At 36.8% G+C, this 20,413-nt stretch overlaps 1 protein-coding gene across 1 annotated transcript in view; it reads right to left on the reverse strand.

Annotated features, from left to right (window-relative positions):
- Positions 1-20,413, reverse strand: part of SULF2 (sulfatase 2) — a 108,222-nt gene that overhangs the window by 48,874 nt on the left and 38,935 nt on the right. The window contains 5 exon segments of the mRNA XM_032219086.1: positions 3,650-3,825; positions 6,193-6,343; positions 10,462-10,492; positions 10,495-10,630; positions 13,346-13,497. Of these exon segments, the coding sequence (XP_032074977.1) occupies positions 3,650-3,825; positions 6,193-6,343; positions 10,462-10,492; positions 10,495-10,630; positions 13,346-13,497 (646 nt within the window).

Raw genomic sequence — 20,413 nt, forward strand, 5'->3', positions numbered from 1 at the left:
TCGGTACATGTTTCTGTTAGTAGTCGACATACAAGCAGATGAGCTAGGTTCTGCGTCTCTTCACATTCACACAGTGTATTGTTATGCTCTAAGAGCCTCCACTTGAGCATACATTTTTGGTTTTACATTTAGGCCCTCCAACTTTCAACCTATTCAGGTCAAATCCTTCAGCCTTTAATGTTATTCCTTACTCAGTGGTCTCCTTGCTCCATCTTTTAATTTAATTTTGTTCTTGTGTACACTCAAGAATGTTTATTCTTGCCATAAAGCCATTCCTAGATATGAGTTGGCAGGCTTGGGACATATGTCCATTCAGAGGGTGACGAGGATCAATCTTTTGCTTAGATCTCTCAGCATCTGCTGCTACTTAACTTAAATTGGACTTAACTTTCATGATGTTCAATATGAAGTGTCATCGGATCAGAGTTTGAAAAAATTAGCAACATCCTATTATGCTTTAGGTAATCTTAAATTGTGTTATAGGCATACTCTTATTGTTTTGTTCTTCATCTTTTTTTTTACCTTGATAAAATTCTTTTCAACTGAAAAAAATCTATGAACAGTTAAGTGTAGATATTTTATAGATAGAACTGTTGCCATTTTGCAATATTTTTCTTTCTTTATAGTAAAAAGAGGGAAAGTACAAGTACTACTTGTGTTAATTCATGCATACTGGTATATATTCATATTCATACACACATACATGCACACAGACAATTTTAGGGTAGGATAATTACTACATTGCAGAAATTAAGCACTAAAATAATTTGTAGATTCACATCCTATAACTGATGTGAAATTCTCTTCTCTCTGTCTCACTTGTAATCGGAACATAAAAGAAATATGGCATAATTCTGCTACCTTTACATAATCACGTTCTGATTATTCCTGTCTAGTAGAACAGTTAACTTCTTACAGTATTTTATTTAGAAATCTGTCTTTCACCCTAAGGATAAAAAGAGTTGGATAAAAATTTAACACTCATTTCATCACAGAAATACCAGGCTTTCTTCACAGTTTTCAGAAACATAGTCTTTTATTTTTCACTTAGAATTTGGATGTATAAAGAAAGATTTTTTATTTATCCTAGATGTGTAATCAAACTAATTAAATAATTTACAAAGTAGGTTTTCAGAACACAACTAACTTTGGCTTAGAAAAGTATTCTAAATTTTGTGAAGCCAAACAATGAGCTTTATAGCAGCATCTGTTTCAGGTCATGTTAATTTATGATTATTGTATTTTTACTCTTACAGAGAAAACTTGGTAAATTTCCTACCTCAAGAAACAAAATTTTTGGATTGGAATTTCTAAACTTCATTTCAAATTTAAAACATCTCTTTTAAAGCACGAAAACTTTTGATTTGAAGCTTGAATGGACATTCAAGCATCTTAGACTCTTGCAAGATGTTTGAGACAGTTCATATGCACCCAAAACAGCATTTTATCATGCAAAGTGGGGTGTTTCAAATTCAGTATGGTTTGATTTGAAATGTACACTGCCTTATTTTATTGTCTTAGGGCAGGGGTGTCAAACTCACGTCGTCATGGTGGCGTCATGTGACATATCAGAACTTTTTTCTCCTTTGCTAAACAAGGTGTGGGTGTGGCCAGTGTGTGATTTGGCCCGCGGCCTGGGAGTTTGACTGCCCAGTCTTAGGGCATCATTTGAATACATATTATTTATTAATAAGCAGTCAAAGTGGCTTAAATAATTCTTAAACAATTAAACAAAATGTTTTTTAAACCATTTGCTACCTATAGGAGTGGGGGGCAAATGCTCCTTCTTAGGGAGAATACTGTACACACGAGAAGGCCTCTCCTTGTGCCAGGTAACTGAGCTTTAGGAAGCAAAGACATCTTCAAAAGGGCCTCTCCTGATGATCTAAGTAATCAGGTCCAGTTAATAATGGAAATGGCTCCTTAGACCAATGTTTCTCAACTGCCACTTTCAGATGAATGAACTTCAACTCCTACAATTTCCCAGCCAGCATGCATGCTTGAAAGGTTAAATTGGGTTTGGTCAGCAGGCTTATCTTTCAGTATAGGCATTATGTGATTCTTCTACTTTACATTGGTTATAAATGTAAAATGTAAAAACTGCCAGTTGCACTTTCCAGTAATTAAGATGGATTGTAACCAAGCCATGGATAGCTACTGCAAAGTAAATTTGCAAAACATTCCTTGTCATAGCCATAATTTGCAAATCCTGGGGGTCAAAGAGAACTCCCAAATTATAGATCTGCTTTTTGTGGGAGAGTAAAACTTCAGTTAAAACAGGCTTCGCTTAAACCTTAACCTTCCCTGAACATCTGGCTTAACTACACATTTTAAGTGGAAATATGAGAAATATTAACTGGAAACATGAGAAAAAAGTGAAATGCCGTGCTTGGGAAAAAAGTGAAATCTGAAGAATAGATCTGACACTGAACACATGCAAAGTGAATGGACGAAAAACTAGGTCATTTATCCTTATGTGGATGGAGAAGAAATTGGTCTGGAAGGCTGCTATGCTTTGCACATTCAGACATTCTCCTTTAATAGAGCATAGTATACTGCAGTGTAAAGATTTTTAAATCGGGGAAAAATATATCATCCACAATTATGTTATTCCTTCCACATGCTACTTGCTTATTAGGAACAGACCTATAACAGAATTTGGGAAACTGGCAATAGGAAAGTCAACTGAAGAACATTCAGTACAGTGCTTCAACTCCTTTTCCTGAATACCATCCTTGGAAAAATAACCTTTCTTTGATGAAAAGGTAGCCCAGGGGAACCGGAATGGCAGCTTCAAGACTGTATAGTACAGTGATGGCTAACCTTTTTTCCCATTGCATGCCAAAACTGGGGGTTGTGCACGTCCGTGCCTATACCCATCATTCTATGTACCTGTTCTCCACGAATGTGCGCGTGACCACCCTCCCGCACGACCCCTGCTTTTGGCATGCAATGGCATGGTGGACCCATTTTTCACCCCCCCAAGCTCCAGACCCTTTCTAGGAGCCTGGGGAGGGCAGAAAATGGTCTTCCCACCCACTCAGAGACCTCTGGAGGCCGGAAATGCCCATTTCCCAAATTCTGGTGGGCCCAGAAGGCCCGAAAACAGCTGGCCAGCGTGCCCATGCACACCGGAGCTGAACTCACGTGCCCACTGATATGATTCGTGTGCCGTAGGTTCACCATCATGGATATAGTAGATAGAACAGAAGTAATGGTCACAACTGGATGAAATTTAGAGGGGATACTTAACAAAGAGGTCACCTATGATAGGATAATTGAATAAGGAAATATATTATCTTTCATCTTATTAAAGGCAGATGTTTTGAATATTGCTTGAATGCCAGCAAAATATTAGTTTTATGCAGACATATCCTATATCCAAGAAGAAGTAAAGTAGGAAGCAATGTTGGCACATGTACAAATTCTTCCTTATATTTAGGTGCTTGACTGCTTTATAGATCTTTGGATATTCAATATGAAGATCTTTACCAGGATCCCTCGCTTCTTTACAGAGTTTCCTGATGGCTGAAGCCTTAAACACATTGAACCAAAACAGAAATCTTTGTAGGTGCCTACCCTGATTACACACACTCAGTACATTGCTCAATGCAGAATTAACCTGGAGCCACCATGCCCATTAACTTACAAGGATCCAGCCTCCACATTTGGACCACGTATGTAGAAAGGAACTCTGATGTCAAATTCATATGGCATGGATTTTCCTTTCACCAGTCCAAATTGCCCAATATGATAGCCATGATCTGCTGTGTATATTACATAGGTATTTTCCAGTTCACCTGTTTCAACTAATGTATTATAAATCTGAAAAATAAAATAAATACATTAATGAATAAAATAAATACATTCATAGAGGCACTATGTATTAGACTGAAAAAAAAACCCAATAATCCCATTGTATTATGTTATATGTAAATAACACTGAATATATAATATTATTCCATTGGTATTAAAAGTATTTGATTCTTAAAAATTCTTTATTCTCTAGAACTGGTCAGAATCTCCTGAATACCACCTTTGAATTTACACTTCCTGCCCTACAAATGTATATTTATTTTTAATACTTCAAACAGGTGCAACAAATTAAAAAGAACATGCACTAAACCGGAAACAGCATAAAATTATAATTATAGGAGCTAACATTAAGCAATTTCTTCATGAAATACACAGACCAAGGATTACTCTTCTGTTTGACCAAAGTATGTTCTTAAATCCTTTAAAAATACTTGGGGGGGGGAGGCAAGTTTAACTGTTCTGTGTCCTATTACTTCAAATTGAAAAAAAATAGAAGGGATTTGGGGTCATGGTACTGAACATGAAATCTCTTTTATACTATACCTAATTTTACTCAAAAGATAATTAAAATAGGAACAAAACTGTATGATTCCCATAACCATCACAGTACTTAGCAGTCCGTCCCCCCCCAGTCTTATATCTTTCCGAGCTTTTAGTCCTTAGCTCCTATAATAGGGCTGAGATCCAAAATGGATTACTGGCTTTCTTAGTTCATAATGTTTTGGTTATTTAAATCAGGGGTCTCCAACCTTGGCAGCTTTAAGACTTGAGGACTTCAACTCCCAGAATTCCTCAGCCAGAAGGATGGCTGATGGCTGATGACTTCTGGGAGTTGAAGTCCATAAGTCTTAAATTTGCCAAGGTTGGAGATCCCTGATTTAAAAGGTCAGTTATCCTCAACTGAGATGGACTATACACATATTCAATTGTTTTGATTTATTATATCAATAACTACATTTTTTGGGATTATGCATTCTGAATTCTGCTTTGGTTAACTTATCTTTGGTGAAACATTTTCCTTCAAACTGTGTTTCTGGTTTTATGAAAGGCTGTTCCTTTAGCTGACAAGGAATGCTAACCATAGCATTTTATGATGACCCAGATACCTTCATTTTTTAATACAGAAAAGCAGGTCAGAGCATAACTATTTTTGGAGTCCATCTGTAAGAAAGCAGGAGGTTAAGTCTGACTGACTGATAGGATGTTAAAATGTATCGCTCTTATTTATAAATTTGTATTTTACATCAGCAAATTTACTAGGGATTATTTTAAGACCGAATAGCCACTATGATAAATTGCAAGACTATTATTTCCTCAAATGTATATAGTAACATTGGCAAAAAGATTATAACATCCCAGAACAGATCACAACAGACCCTAACCCCCAATCCAATGGTTAAATTCATTTTTTTTTTACTACCAGTTCTGTGGGTGTGGCTTGGTGGATGTGGCAGGGAAGGATACTGCAAAATCTCCATTCCCCCCACTCCAGGGGAAGGATACTGCAAAATCTCTCTATTCCCACCCGACTCTGGGGCCAGCCAGAGGTGGCATTTTCCGGTTCTCCGAACAACTCAAAATTTCCGCTACCGGTTCTCCAGAATCTATCAGAACCTGCTGGAATTCACACTGATGTAATCCTAATCTTACTGTCATGGAATACCTGTGTTATGATTAATCTTAAACAAATTACAAGAATAGGCAGCAGTAAATTATTTTTCCTCCATGTATGCCTGGCAGCTTTATAAACTTGAGAAGAAGACCATCAAGTTTCTTCCTTTCTAGAGCAAGGAAGTTAAGAACATTCACTCCTTTCCTCCTTCAATGGCTCCTTCTGGAACTATTTTAGGAAACTAGAAGAAATAGCATTCCTTTCTCCTGTTCAAAAGTCTCTCCTCATTGGATATCTTCCCCTGTTTCTGTATGACTAGGAATATAATTGTGGAAAACAGTCTAGGTTCCAGATTTAATTATTGGGGATATTTCAGATGTTTGCTGAATAACTGCTACTCAATACAAAGTATCAAAACACCTTTTATTTCCTGCCATTTCATCTCAAGGGCCTGAAATACTGACCAAGAGCTATTAAAGTTCAGAGCACTAATGCAGTCTATTTTTCTTATTCCATTTTTTACGTGTGTCTCTGACTACAATTATAATAGATCCTAGGAAATATTTGCTATTGTAACTATTTTATAATTTACTACCTTTGTTCTTCCTAAAGCAATGCAACATTATAAACCAAAAGAAGAAACTTGAATTTTCTATAGTTGTGAAAACCTTGGTTTAGTTTCTCAAAGCTTGACTTACTACTTGAATGATCCAGGAAGATAGGACCTACATCTAAGACTTGAGGAATGAGCTTGTAAATCTTACCGCCTCCATGGAATCATCCACAGACATGAGTGTCTGAAGTCGCTTCTGCTGTAGCATATTGGTGAATTCCATGTGAATAGGCTTCATGGGACCTGTATATCTCATTATCCAGTGTTTGTCTGGGTTTGGAGCATAATTATAACTGGGTGTGCTAGAGAGACAAAAATAATTAACAGCCAGTAAAATAAACATAATATGCCGCCGACCTTAATATGCTAATATTTTACAGAACGCATTGTGACTTGCAAAAGGCTTGCAAAAGCACCATGTCAATATTCAATGTAGAATGGAGATTGAATTTGCCATCAGTTGAAATTTTTAAACTCCAGATATTCATTCCTAAGGAAGCTCCTCGTTTCTATTTGTTTATCATCTAGAGTCACTCTGTGAGGGAGATGGGAGGTAATTAAATATGATATATAAATAAGATAAAATAAATAAAAATACCCTTGGGCTATTGGGCAGAGAGGGGGAAACAATCTTTCTCTTGAATTTTCTATTACCCTCAGGGGTAATTTGTGAGGGCAAGCAGAGAAAACATCCTTCCTCTTTTTCTTTTAACCTCTCCTCTCCCTCGTCTTGATATTCCTTTTAGTGATGTCTATAAGAACTTACAATTTTATTTATTTATTGTACAAATTTAGAAGGCTGCCCACCTCCACGCAGGTGATTCCTTGTTATTATGACAAATGGTTTAGTCAAAATAATGAAAGCAATGTTGCCAGACAAGCTCTGTTCCTTTCCAGTGTGCATGTAGTATTGCAGTTTACAAAAAAGGAGTGGAATTTGAATAGTAGCAATACAATACTGCTGACATTAGTTCTTTTTTTCTGTTATTTTTCTCTAAGGAGCAACAGTTATTGTCAGCCTTAGGAGGAAGACCAGATCAGAAGACTTTCCCTAGGAAAGAACACTAGAATTCTACATTATTGAAATAGGCTATAGTAACATATTTCCACACTGCCTATGTTGTCCCTTCTGATACTCTAGGACAGGGATGTCAAACTCAATTTCATTGAGGGCCGCATCAGGATTGTGTTTGACCTCGGAGGCTGTGTGTGTGTGTGTGGCTCATTTTCGGCCTCCCCAGCCTCTAGAAGCACTCTGCCAGCCAAAAACAGGCCGCATGGAGGCCCCGTTTTCAGTCTCCCCTATCTCCAGCAGCACTCTGTCGGCCAGAAACGGGCCCCCGTGGCCCGTTTTAGCCGGCAGAGGCACCAAGGACCAGTCCTTTGATATTTCCAGGCCAGCCCTGTGGGCCAGATTTCAGCATCCCATGGGCCTTGAGTTTGATATCTCTCCTCTAGGAAGTCAGGAAAAAAACTATTCTGGAAGGCTAGTTTCTATAGTTATGGACAGATATGTTTTGTTTTGTTTTCAACCAGGTCTGAAATGGATTATCCACATTTTGAAAGGTTTTGAAATGAGTCCAACACCCAGGCCCACATGCACCTGCAGGATGACTACCTATGTTACAGAGGGGTCAATCAGAAAGCCTGATTTTTAAAATATAATTCTGGTCACTTTGAAGAAGAAAAAGTAGGATCCAACCAATATTTGGACTACTGAAACTTTATCTACACAGGGCTACGCTTGAAAAGTATCTACAAGCTTGGTAGTGGTAGGACTGAGGCTACACACAGCAATTCTGGGCACCCACAGAATGGTGCATGTGACACCTTTGCTGTGTGACCTGTATTGGGTGCCAGCATTCTTCTGGCTCCAATTTACAAACCCTTTTTACAATATTTGGTAGTTGAATATTTAGCAGAATTTCAATATGACTGCATAAATAGTTACCAGGAAAACAAGCTATATTAAATTCTTATTTCAAAATGAGCCAGACCTGAATGAGTTTTTGTAAACCATGTTTTAATCCTTCAAACTGTGTAATTTCCACTACCTCCAGCTTGCACAAGTACCATGTAATGATTTTCTCTAAATGCGCACCAAAATTTGCATCCTACCCAATGACAGAGGCAAGAAAGAAGAAGACAGGTGCATCTGGAAGAGCAAGCTTGTATGCCTGGCACAGTGGAATATTAGAGACTATCCTGGCTAAGCATCAAGGACTTCAAGACTAAACATAAATATTTTAAGTAGTCCTGGTGAACTCCTAGGACTTTGTGCAGGCATGCCTGAAAAATATCAGTAGAGGAATAAATGCCGGGCCTTCCAATTTTGTAAACCAAGATTTCTGGAAAGAAGCAGTCAAGACTTGTAATGGCTATGACTCCAGGTGCTATTTTTATGTACGTATCTTGAGAGCTTGTGCTTTACTGATATATCAGGATTACATGCAAATATCCTATTTGCATTTATTGTTTGAATAGAGGTGATAGGCAAAACGTTTAGAACAGGTTAAAATCAGACTCTGGTTTTCCAGCATCCTGAATGGGCTTAGAAATTTGTTTAATGGTGGTTTCAGCAACGGAATCCTTTGATATAGGTTTTCTGATTCAAATAGTTTTCAGAGAAAAGAAAGGGAGGTTTCTTTTTTTTCCAGGGAGAAAAGGTTGCTTATTATTCTCTTACAGGGCTAATGTTCCCTCTGATTTCAGAATGTTATTGTGGCAGGATAACGACAGAGCTGTTTGAAAATGCTGATGGTTATGGAAACTGTTGCTATGTAATGCCCTGAATGAATCTAAACACTTGATAAATTCCTTTTCCTATATTCTTTGTGATTTCCTGGCTCATCTGAAGCCTCCTGCTGCTTAATCCATCCAAAGTCTACAATCTTCTTTGATTACTACAAATGTAACCCTCTTATGCTTAAAAGATTTGTCCATGTTATTTCCAAATACACAACTTATAACGACTTTGGAATTTGAACAAAAATAACCACTTCAAATCCATTCAGAAATTTGAAGTGGTAAGATTGGGAAGAAATCCTTTGCTCTACAAATCCTGTACAAATTCTCTATATTTGACCTTGGAGAAGCAGCCAAACTCCACAGTTTACATCTGCAGCTCTGCGGGTCTTATAAAAACTATTCAACTATGGTGGAAAATATTTTTAGAGACGTCAAGAAATTATCTGGGTAATCTAAATAAACTTCATGCAGAAATTGAAATGGTTCATTTTTATATTAAAGTTATGACTAAATATTCCAATGCAGACTCTGGTTATTTTCAGCAAAATAGTTAACATTCAATATGCTTTAAGAAATCTTCTCAATATGCACTCACACATTTCCTCCCATCCAATTTTTCAATGAATTCTTTATAGGAATTTTCAGTGGTGGGTTTCAACTTTTTTTGGAACCTACTCTGTGGGTGTGGCCTCCTTGTGGGAGTGGCTTGCTGGCCATGTGACCTGATGGGAGTGGCTTGCCAGCCATTTGTTTTCTCTTTCCTTTGTCTCTCTGTTCCTTTTTTCTTTTTTTCTTTCATCTCTTTCTCACTCTTTTTCTTTCATTTTTATTTATTTATTTATTCCTTCCTTTCTTTCTCTTTCTCTCTCTCTCTGCGTCAGTCTGTCTGTCTGTTTCTCTCTCTGTGTGTGGGGGCAGTGGGGGGTTTCAAAAAAATTTGGAACCTCTTCTGTAGGTGTGGCCTGCTTTCCAGGTCCACTGGTGGAACCTCTTCTAACTGGTTCGTAGATTTGATGAACCGGTTCTATTGATAGGTGCGAACTGGTAGGAAACCCACCTCTGGGGAATTTTGAATATGTAGCTATTTATTAAAACATTATTGTCTTCCAAATAATACCCACACTTACATATTGTACCCCAACACCTCACCTACAAAATAAAAAACAACATAAGCAATTAGCAGGGGAAAATTTCTGGGGCTGTGTTCACCCAACACACCTAACCAGTTGAAGATGGATTTGCACATTTTAAACTTCATTTGGGTAACTTTGATTTGATGGTTTGTAGGTTAATGTATTTTCAAACCAAGTCTGTCTGTCATCAATAGGCCATACTTCTAGATAACCATGTTTAAGATTACAGTTTAATCTCTATCCTATGCAATCTTCTACTGTTAACTTATATATCTATTTTTCTCAATATTTTCAGTCCTTGACAATATTTCTGCCACACCAAAACTACACATTATACTCAAACAGCAAATAGTTGCAGAGTTTTGAAAGTTGGAAAATATACTGAGCATCTGTTTTTGCCTTTAGGATAATGTAGTGACAAGATACAAATAACCACTAATTGTTTCCCAGAAAATGTATTTAATTATAATAAATATAGATTATAATTACTTTATTCTGGAGTTGCATAAAATTGATGGGTATTATTTATGTTTACTTACATGTGTTGGGAAGCATTGGGGAAGAGATGTGATAGTGAGGCGCTGAATCTTCTGGACCATGTGGAGCTGCGTGACTAAGAACCATCAAAACTGGCCGATGGGGATACATCTTCTTTGATATTCGGAAAAAGCTAATACTGTCATTGGTGATCAAGTCAGTCAGATAGTCCTGAAAGGATGAAATGAAGAGAAGAAACACAGTAGTGGTTAGAATGTAGTATTGCAGTCTAATTCTGCCTACAGTCTGGAGTTCGATCCTGACAGGCTTGAGGTTGACTAAGCTTTCCATCCTTCTGAGGTTGGTAAAATGATGATCCAGATTGTTGGGGACAATATGATGACGCTATATAAACCATTTCGAAAGTGCTGTAAAGCACTATGGAGTGGTATATAAGTCTAAATACTACTTAAGAGAAGCAAAATCAAAATATAAATTATCATTTAAGAATGAAGAGACAATCAAGTTATTTTCAGTGCTTGTAAAGTACATATATGCTACTACTCTATTTCAAATGTATTTTTTAAGTACAGTGTTTTGAGAAGATCTACTACGTTGCTTGAAAACCATCCTGTTGTTCCACCAGGTTCATGGTTATTTCTGTTTTTTCTCACTTGCGTGCTAGGGGTCAAACTAAGAAAATGGATTATTATGCCATATTTGGGAGGGACTGTGGAAAACACAATATTTTGGAGAAAGCTGTAAAAGAAGGTATAGTCATGGTATTTTCAGCTTTGACACAGCTGTTATGACAGCAAGGAAACAGACAAATGTCTTGTCACCTTAAAATTACAGAGAACATGTTACACTCATAAGACTTACCAAAACAGGAGGGCATATGCTGGGAAACTCACTGCTTTAGTAAAAAATATAAATATGAGCGCTGGATATAAAACTGTATTGTAAAATTATAGGTGTGCTTAAATTTGCAGCAAAACACTGTACTTCAAAGATTATGTAAACATAAAACTTGATTCCTGTTTAGATGTTATTATGACTAGGTCAAACGTATGAGAGGGCTCTTGGAATCTAAGTGGACAATCACTTAAATATGGGCCAACAGTGTGTGGCAGCAGCCAAAAAACCCCAATGCAATTCTAGGCTGCATTAGCAGAATCAAGATTATGTGAAATATTAATACTGCTTTACAAAGACTTAGTACAGCCATACTTGGAATACTGCATCCAGTTTTGGTCACCACAACATAAAAAGATATTGAGATTGTGGAAAGAGTACAGAAAAGAGCTATAAAGATTAGAGGGCTAGAGGCTAAAACATGAAGAACAACTGCAGGAATTGGATAAATCTAGTCCAGTGAAAAGAAGTTTAAAATTTAATGTTGTACTGTAAAAATATAAAAATTGAGAGGGATCACAGTTCAATGTTGAAATCCATTTTTAAATTTAAGACGCTGCAAAATCATATTGTGGTACCTCATGCTGTTTGGAAAAGACACCTTCCTGAAATTTTGGACCAGCTGTCATGGAGCAACACTGATTAGCTTCTGTGGAATTGTGGACCACAATTCTAATAATTCTCTCTCTAATCTAATACATCTACATAGCACCAGGCAGAGAAGATTTATTAATAACATTTATTTACTGATCCACAATATAAAACTATCTGGAAAGCATTATAACACTATTGGGATGCAAAATAATACAATCTGAATTGTATAACAATAAAGTAAATCAAACATAGGCTCTTAAAACAAAAAGCATACATTTGCAGCCATACATTTTTTAAAAAAATGAGTCTGAGGTTATATGTAATGCATAAAGAGCCTTGGAACTGAAAGACCTCACGAATACTGCCAAGCAAATCAGTCAAAGGAGGCTGTTCCATATCCAAAAATGTTCTTCTATCTGGTAATAACCTACCTTGGTTCATTTGATTGGCTCTAAATAATGAAGCAGAGATTCTGAAGATTTTAAAGATCAAAAACAAACATAGAAGAAAAGGTAACCTCATTTCAAACCATTTAGGTTTTTAAATATTAAAATTGGCGTTTTAAATTGAGCTCAGTAATACATTAGGAAACAGGAGAGTTGCATTAGGAGATGGATTTTTAAATAGGTAGGCAGATTCTTATTTTCTTTTGAAACTAGAGATAGTTTTAAAAATAGTTTGTGATGCACCCAAGAGAGTTGCTATTAAAAGAAAAAAGGTCTCTACGTGACAGAGAAAAAGTTTTTTTAAAGCACACCTTTATTAATTTAACGTTCTTGGTTAAACTTAGATTCGGTCACTCTATTAAATCTGAATATGCATACAAGAACATACCCATTCCTGTTTTGCTACTCTTAAGGAATAATAAAAGAACGCAATGCTATATGAATGTTACATTCCAAATAGCTTTACTTTTAATAGACCATTGTAATTAAAGATTATATCACACATGTACTCTTGATCTCATTTTCATAGCCCTGTACCTAAATATTGAATTTAGGGATTAATGACAGATTAGAATTGACCAACAGCGGCATCTCACAACCATGGAAGCAATGATTTTGCAATAAAATAATTACAGGCGTACAGCAGTACAGAATATAACCCTGTATGTTAATTAAAGTAGGGAACACCAGCCAAAACAGTATGAGTCAAGCTACAATCAAATCTATTTCTCAGCTGGTAAGCATATTGGAATGTTTACCATCTCAGGAATTGCCTGCTGTCACTAAATAAATTTTAAATCATATATCCCTCCAGAAGGAAAATGATAATGCACAGCCTAAAGAGCGGGTTTATGGATTACAGTTTATATTACCAGCAGTGGCTCTCAGATATAAAACAAATACTTTAATTAGACTAAATCCATAACGTATCTGGGCTAATCTCACAGTTAGGGTCAAAGGAGGAAAATTAAAATAAATCAATAGGACCTACCCTAGCGTAGTCAGATCCGTGCTTTTCCTTCACTCCATTTCTACAGAGCGTGTAGTTGTAAAAACGAGAGTTCTTAAGTAATCCAACCCATTCTTTCCAGCCAGGAGGCACATAGGAACCATTATATTCATTTAGATACTTCCCAAAGAAAGCTGGAAGCAGAGAATGACAAAGAGAGGTAAAGAGACAGCAATACACAAACATGTCTCAGATATCATCTGCAAGGTTTTTTTGCAACAGATTTCATACAACCCAGAAATATGAAAAAGGTATGTGTTAATATGCATTTTCTATAGGGGTAAACAGAATATAAAATACACATTGCTCTTTGCAATGCTCTTGCAAACTATGGTAAAGACCATAGTTTGCCCCCCGCCCGAATGTTGAATGAATGTTGTTTGATCTTAACTACATACTGTATTTTTATGTTATTGTACGTCTTCCCCTCCCATAAGTTGTTAGCCGCCCTGAGTCCCCTCAGGGAAAAGGGCGGCCTATAAATAAACGCAACTAAACTAAACTAAACTAAACTTGCCACAATAATACTGTATATAATAATGTTTGCAACAGTCACTAATCTATTGTTGAGGGCGAAGTTATATTAGGTTGCACTCAGTATGATAAAGGCTGAAAGTCTTTGTTTCTTTTCCCTCTCCCTCCTTCCCTCCCCCTCTCTCCCCCCTTCTCTTTTGCACTTTTTAAACTTCTTTTTCAGTTTCCTTTTATTATTAGTTTATATTTGTTTTTGCTATGTCTATTAAAACTTCAATGCAAATTATTATTTAAAAGTCACTAATATATTATTAATAACTTTAAATGCTTGAACCTGCCAATTTTTGACAGTGGTTTAGTTGGCTATCATTTATAAAATATAAAAATAAATAGTACAAAAAATACTACAGAAAGTATGAAATATTTAAACAACCTTTTGATAGAGGACTTTTGATTTTTTTTTAAAAACGAGAAAGAAAGAGCAGAATGGTTTTACTGATTTCAGAAAGCTGGCCTCTTTGTAAATGACTTCCAGATTTTAGATACAATCATTGAAAGTGTGCTCTTCCTGATCCTAATAAGAAAGATCTCACTGGTTCTTGGGATTTACAAGAGAGTGGTGTGGTGTGACTGTAAGAAGGTGGAGTCATATACTGTGGCTTTTACATGCACTCACTTTGTCTAATGAAAGGGCAGTCGTGATTTTGGGTCATCTTGCATAGATTGGTATAAAGATTTTACATAGTTGACTTCTAGTTCATTCAGAATCAGAGATATACTAATACATTCCAGTTCCATCAATTTAACCATTAATGTCAGACTTCCTTTAATTAGGTCATCTCCACAGTCTCTGCCAAACAACAACAACAAAATTAAACAACTGCGATTAAAGCAGAGACACACAAAACTGAACTCAAGAAAGGGCTGTGGAACCTGAGATTGCTTTCTGAGCAACATTTCATTTTTAGAGAGCAAAATGCAATCTACGATAATGTGTGAGTAAGTGAACAATGAAGGGTTCCACCACAAAACCGCGGAGGACAAAATCGCGCTCGACGAAAGCGCGCATTTGACGTCATCACAGCGCGACGAAAACATCGCGCTGTGATCGAAAAATGTAAAAATAAAGTGAAAACCTTACCCTAACCCCCCCAAACCTAACCCTAAACCTAACCCTTACCTTTATGTGAATCGGCTTGCTTTAATTTTAATTTTATTTCAATTTTTAATTTTTTTCGTCGCGCTGTGATAACGTCACATGCGCGCTTTCGTCGAGCGCAATTTTGTCCTCCGCGGTTTTGACGGGTCACGCAATGAAGCACTTCTCCTGGTCTGTAGTTTAGGTGATAATGGATTAAGATTCTGATTCTTATCCAGACAAGCTGATACACAAACATCTAAAGGTTTTTGTGCCTTGTGTGTAATGGCATATAGGAATGACCTTGGGAGTTGGTGGTGGGAAGAAGAGATGCTGCCAAAGAACAATCAGATAAGACAGGGCATAGTCCACAACTGCATAATGGGCAAGGAAAGAAACACAGGACCCTCCCTAACTTCTCAGGATGTAAAAGAGACAGTGGGAAATGTCTGCAGAGATTTTCAGTCAATCCAGGTCATAGTTATCTCAAAGGGACTTTTTAAAAAGGCAACTGCATTGTTTTTTCCTTGCAGAAGAAGACAAAGTTTTGCTTCTCATCCAAGAAGTTTCATCACTTCTGGCAGTATAGTGGAGGCTATGGAGGGATTAGTTCTGATAGAATGGGGATTGGGGGTTGGAAGGATAATATTTCTTCCCAGTCATCTGGTCTTAGCACTTTCCCTGAGAGCTCTTGAGAAGATAAAACCCCAAGTAGCCTCCATCACTTCCAATCCAACCCCCCTCCCTTTCTGTCAGAACTAATCCCTCCATCACTCCCACCATATTGCCAGAATCGATGAAGCTTCATGGATGAGAAGCAAAATGTCTTCTTCTTACTCAAAGAATAAACAGTCCAGTTGCCTTTTGAAAAAGCACCTTTGAGACAGATGGTGGGAGATTTGTACTATCAGATTTCCAAGGCTGATGTCAACCGTCCCAGTACCCCAGACAGGAAACATGACCAGATGAGGTAATTCCGCTTTACTGTAAAATTACATTAACAGAATCCTGAAAGTTTGTTTGAAGACATTTATTTTGCTCTAGAGACTTTGTTTTCTTTTATTTTCTTTTTACTCCCTGACTTAAACAAAATCTCTAGTTCACAAGGTCTACTAATTAGTACAAGATAAGAATCTTCACTCTGCAGACTAACTTCATTTTCACGGGCAGGGATGTTTCTTCTTTTCTCAACTATTTTCTTTTGTTACCAGAATAATTGTTTCTCTTAAGATATTTTATGACTTGATACATATTTGACGAGTCCAAAGTCTAGCTTTATATGCCATGACATAGATCTCTCTCACTGTCTTCTGTGTGAGTTGCTGGGACCAATAGGTGGTAGTCACACAAGGTATTTGTGCAAAACTAGGTTTGAGAGCTTAGGATGTGTAAATTGAGAATATTTTCAATTCTACTTTTAAATGCAATTGTTGTTCCTAAGGATTTTGTGTCTGTTGTGCTTTCTTTTTCAGGCAGTTTGCCAAATGCAAAATATGCATTGTGCATGAACAGCATATATTTTTGTTAACACTCTTGAGCTTTTCGATTGCCAAATACAAGCAATGTGCAGTATGCAAAAGTCTCCCTTATGTTATCCACTGGATATTGTTGAAATATCTATTATGAATTTACTTATGTTTGCTTATTGCCATGGGATCTAAGAGACAACCATCATATGTGCCAGAATTAAGATTTTTTCCCCAAAGAAATGTTCATTTGGATTTTTACAAAATAGGATCCTATCCTATGCCATTCCATCTTATCCTATCCTACTCATCCCATTCATTTATACTATTATAATTTATAGCAAAAAAAGAAAAACAATAGGTATGTGATAGTTATTCAGTTTTTAAATATTCATGGGTATCTATTAAGAGGCAAATAACAAAATATGCTTTGCAGCTTTGCGATGCAAACACATCTCTTGTGAAATTGCGATGTTGCAATTAATTGCAAAAGGCCAATCTTGTGTCATGATAGCCCATCAGTTTTGTCATGTTGGCATTATTATTGCTAACTACAGATGCCTATATCTACACAGAACACATCAAAAAATAAAGCTTTTGGTATATAATTCAGTATCACATTAATATCTTTACACATTATTAGGTAAAGGTAAAGCTTCCCCTCGCACATATGTGCTAGCCATTCCTGACTCTAGGGGCAGTGCTCATCTACGTTTCAAAGCTGAAGAGCCAGTGCTGTCCAAGGACGTCTTCATGATCATGTGGCTGGCATGACTAAATGCAGAAGGCGCACATAACGCTGTTATTTTCCCACCAAGGTGGTCCCTATTTTTTTACTTGCATTTTTTACATGCTTTCGAACTGCTAGGTTGGCAGAAGCTGGGACAAGTAAGAGGAACCCACTCTGTTACACGGAGTTACATATTATTACTCTTCCCAAAATCTTATTAACATTACAGCATGTGTTAGAATAAAATGGGATGAATATAAAACATGTTCAAATCGTATTTCACTATTTCCTCACATATAGTGTGACTCCAGCATAACAAAAACTGGTATCCAATTCTTCCTAAACTGCTGATGTGCTCTCAGAGCTGTTAGTCTTACTATTGCATCCGGTTACTAGACTCTATTCCGTGATGTAAATGTATACTTAACTAACACAGGTAATTCTTGACATGACCAGTTGTTTCGCAACTATTGAAAGTTGTAACAGACGTCAAAAAAAGGTACTTGTGCCCTTTATTTCAACTTCTGGTAGCTCATGTGATCACATTTGGATGATTGGCATCCAATCTGCACTACAGCTATTTTCAGCATCCCATGGCCATGTGACTGTGATTTATGATTTTTGGAAACCAGTGTTCACTTCTGGTTTCAGAAAAAACAAACAAACCACCCATTGCATAAAATGGCTTCACTTAACAACTGTGGCATTCGCTTAATGACTGCTCCAAAAATATTGTAAAATCATGTCAGTCACATGATGACCTGCTTAATGACTGGCACTGTTTTAAACCATAATTCCAGGCTTAGTTACAGTTGTAATAAAAATACCTTTGTCTTGTTTGGTTTAGCATTCAGAAAACATGATTTGTAAATAAATAGACAAAGAAAATAGTATGGACTCTTCATAATCTAATTAAGAAAAATCTCCCATCCATTAAAAGTTTGACTTTTCTAACCACAAACATGCTATTCTCCCAGAAGTTGTTTTCCGATTCAACTGTGACATTTGAAAATAGAGTCTTTCTTGAGAAAGTTTTGAAAGAAAGAAAAATCTGTTCTGTTAAAAATGCTGGTTGACATTTCTGTTTGAGAAATATACAGTAACCTTCAAGATTTGTAAAAAAATAATGTGCGTGAATTATAAGATGACCAACTAGATTCCTTCAAGAAATTCTCTATCATAAACATGGTGGGAGAGAAAAAGACTTTTACTGTTGCTCCTATTAGCTGATATTTAGAAATGTTGCTTGCAACTCCATCAATGGTAAATTACCATCAATATTAGTAGGCCCTGATAGTATTGGGCCCTGATGACAGGCCCAAGGAATCAGAATGACATTGTGAGCTGATCAGAGTTGCTTCTTTATTGTTGCCTACCCATTTATAGGAATCTCACCAAATTGATTACACTCTTTTGGGAAAAGCCAAATAAAGACTTCAGGAATTCTAGGGGCGGGGTAGCGGGCATCTATATACAAAGCGCGTGCGCGCGTGCGCGCACACACACACACACACAAGTTCTAGGCACAGCTAGGCAATCAATCAATCTCCCACTCTACACGGAGAACTACTATGAAGATAATACAAGAGGAGAGAGATACACAAGGAGAGGGAGATACCCTCACATGGCCTCTCTTATATAGACAGCTTCTTAAAGTAGCAATAACCTGGCCTTTTAAAGCAGCAATACCTCTGCTGACTCATCCTCATTTCATCATCTTAAGTTACAGCCTTACAATGGCTGGTCAGCTTTAACTCATCATTACCCTGACATGGCCTCTGTTGCTTCCTTCCCTGTAAGACTCCAAGCTTTCCAGTCTTTTCACCCCTCTCCACTTTTCTAGCTAGAGATTACATTTCATCCTCCATTAATTTGTTCCTCCTTTTGAAATAGTCAGAAGCAGTGAATCCCAAGGTTTGATTATGTTTAGTGTATAAAAATATTTCCTGACTTTGGTCCCAAAGTCCCCTCACAGTTAGCTTTAATAAATTCTAACATTTTGAGAGAGAGGAAGAGGCTGCCCCCTCCATATTTTTATACAACATCTACTCTTATATACAATACCTCTGCAATGTCTCCAATTATTTGCTTTAGTTCCAAGGTAAAAATTCAGACATCTCTCATGAGGGGAATTGCTGTAGCTACTCCAAATTATTTCTGTTTCCATTTTATATATCTTTTCCAATTCTAAAATACCCATTTTCCAGATATGGTAGCCATATATACGTAGGTTGTGTGTGTGTTTGTGTGGGTGTATTTGATTGGTTATCCTTTCAAAACCAAAGAAATATTGGGAAGGCCTAGAACGCTGTCTGTCAATCTGTCCATGGACAGGAAATCCCTAAATACAGAACAGAACAGGATCAACTTTAGTGTAATGGGAGAAATAAGATATATTCAATCATGGAAAAATATTTTCTAAAAAAAAATATTGAATATGCTCTGCTTCCAGTCTGCCTTGGGCTTTCCAATGTACATGGAGGTGCTCACGAGTACTTGTTCATGCAAATAGAAATGCACACAAAAAGAGGGCATCACTTTATTAAATAGAAGAAACTACAGATATCTTCTGTGGTCAATCCTGGTAAACAGTTTGGCAAGAATTCCATAAGCCATGATCTGCATGCTTTTCCTAACATGGTTTTATTTTACAGCAGCTGTGACCTGTGCCTTTTCATCTACCATGCCCCAAGATCCTTGATCAATCGCCTTTGGCACACATCCTATTAATGTATATGTGACCATTGAGCATTTTCACCAATATAGCTTGTCTCACCATTGCTCATATTGAACTTTATTTGGTAATCTAACTCCTACGAGATAAGACTTCTCAGCTTTCTGCAATCCCATTTTTATTTTGCTGTCTTTTATTTTCCAACACTTTGGCATCAACAAACCTAACTACTTTAAATGAGTTTGCTTTATGAAAGCTCCACTTAAGAGGTGGATGAGCTGTGAGAAGAAGTCCCAAAACATCTGGTGTCATCAAAGCCTATACAGTATTAAAGCTACGTCTCTGCTGGTTATTGCTGTATAAGGAGCTGAACAAATTAAGAATTAATGCTTGTATTTTCTTTTTTTCTTTTATCTCTGTCCATTTTACCCTTTGTATAGTTTTTTTTCAGACTGTAACTAGTTTCCATTGCTTGGTAAGATGCCCTACGTACTCTCTGTTAGAATTTGTAGCATTTATTAGCTTTGTTAAGTAATCTTTTGAAACCTGAACCTGAATGAACTGCCAA

The sequence above is a fragment of the Thamnophis elegans genome, chromosome 5 (genome assembly GCF_009769535.1).
Source record: "Thamnophis elegans isolate rThaEle1 chromosome 5, rThaEle1.pri, whole genome shotgun sequence".
NCBI lineage: Eukaryota > Metazoa > Chordata > Lepidosauria > Squamata > Colubridae > Thamnophis > Thamnophis elegans.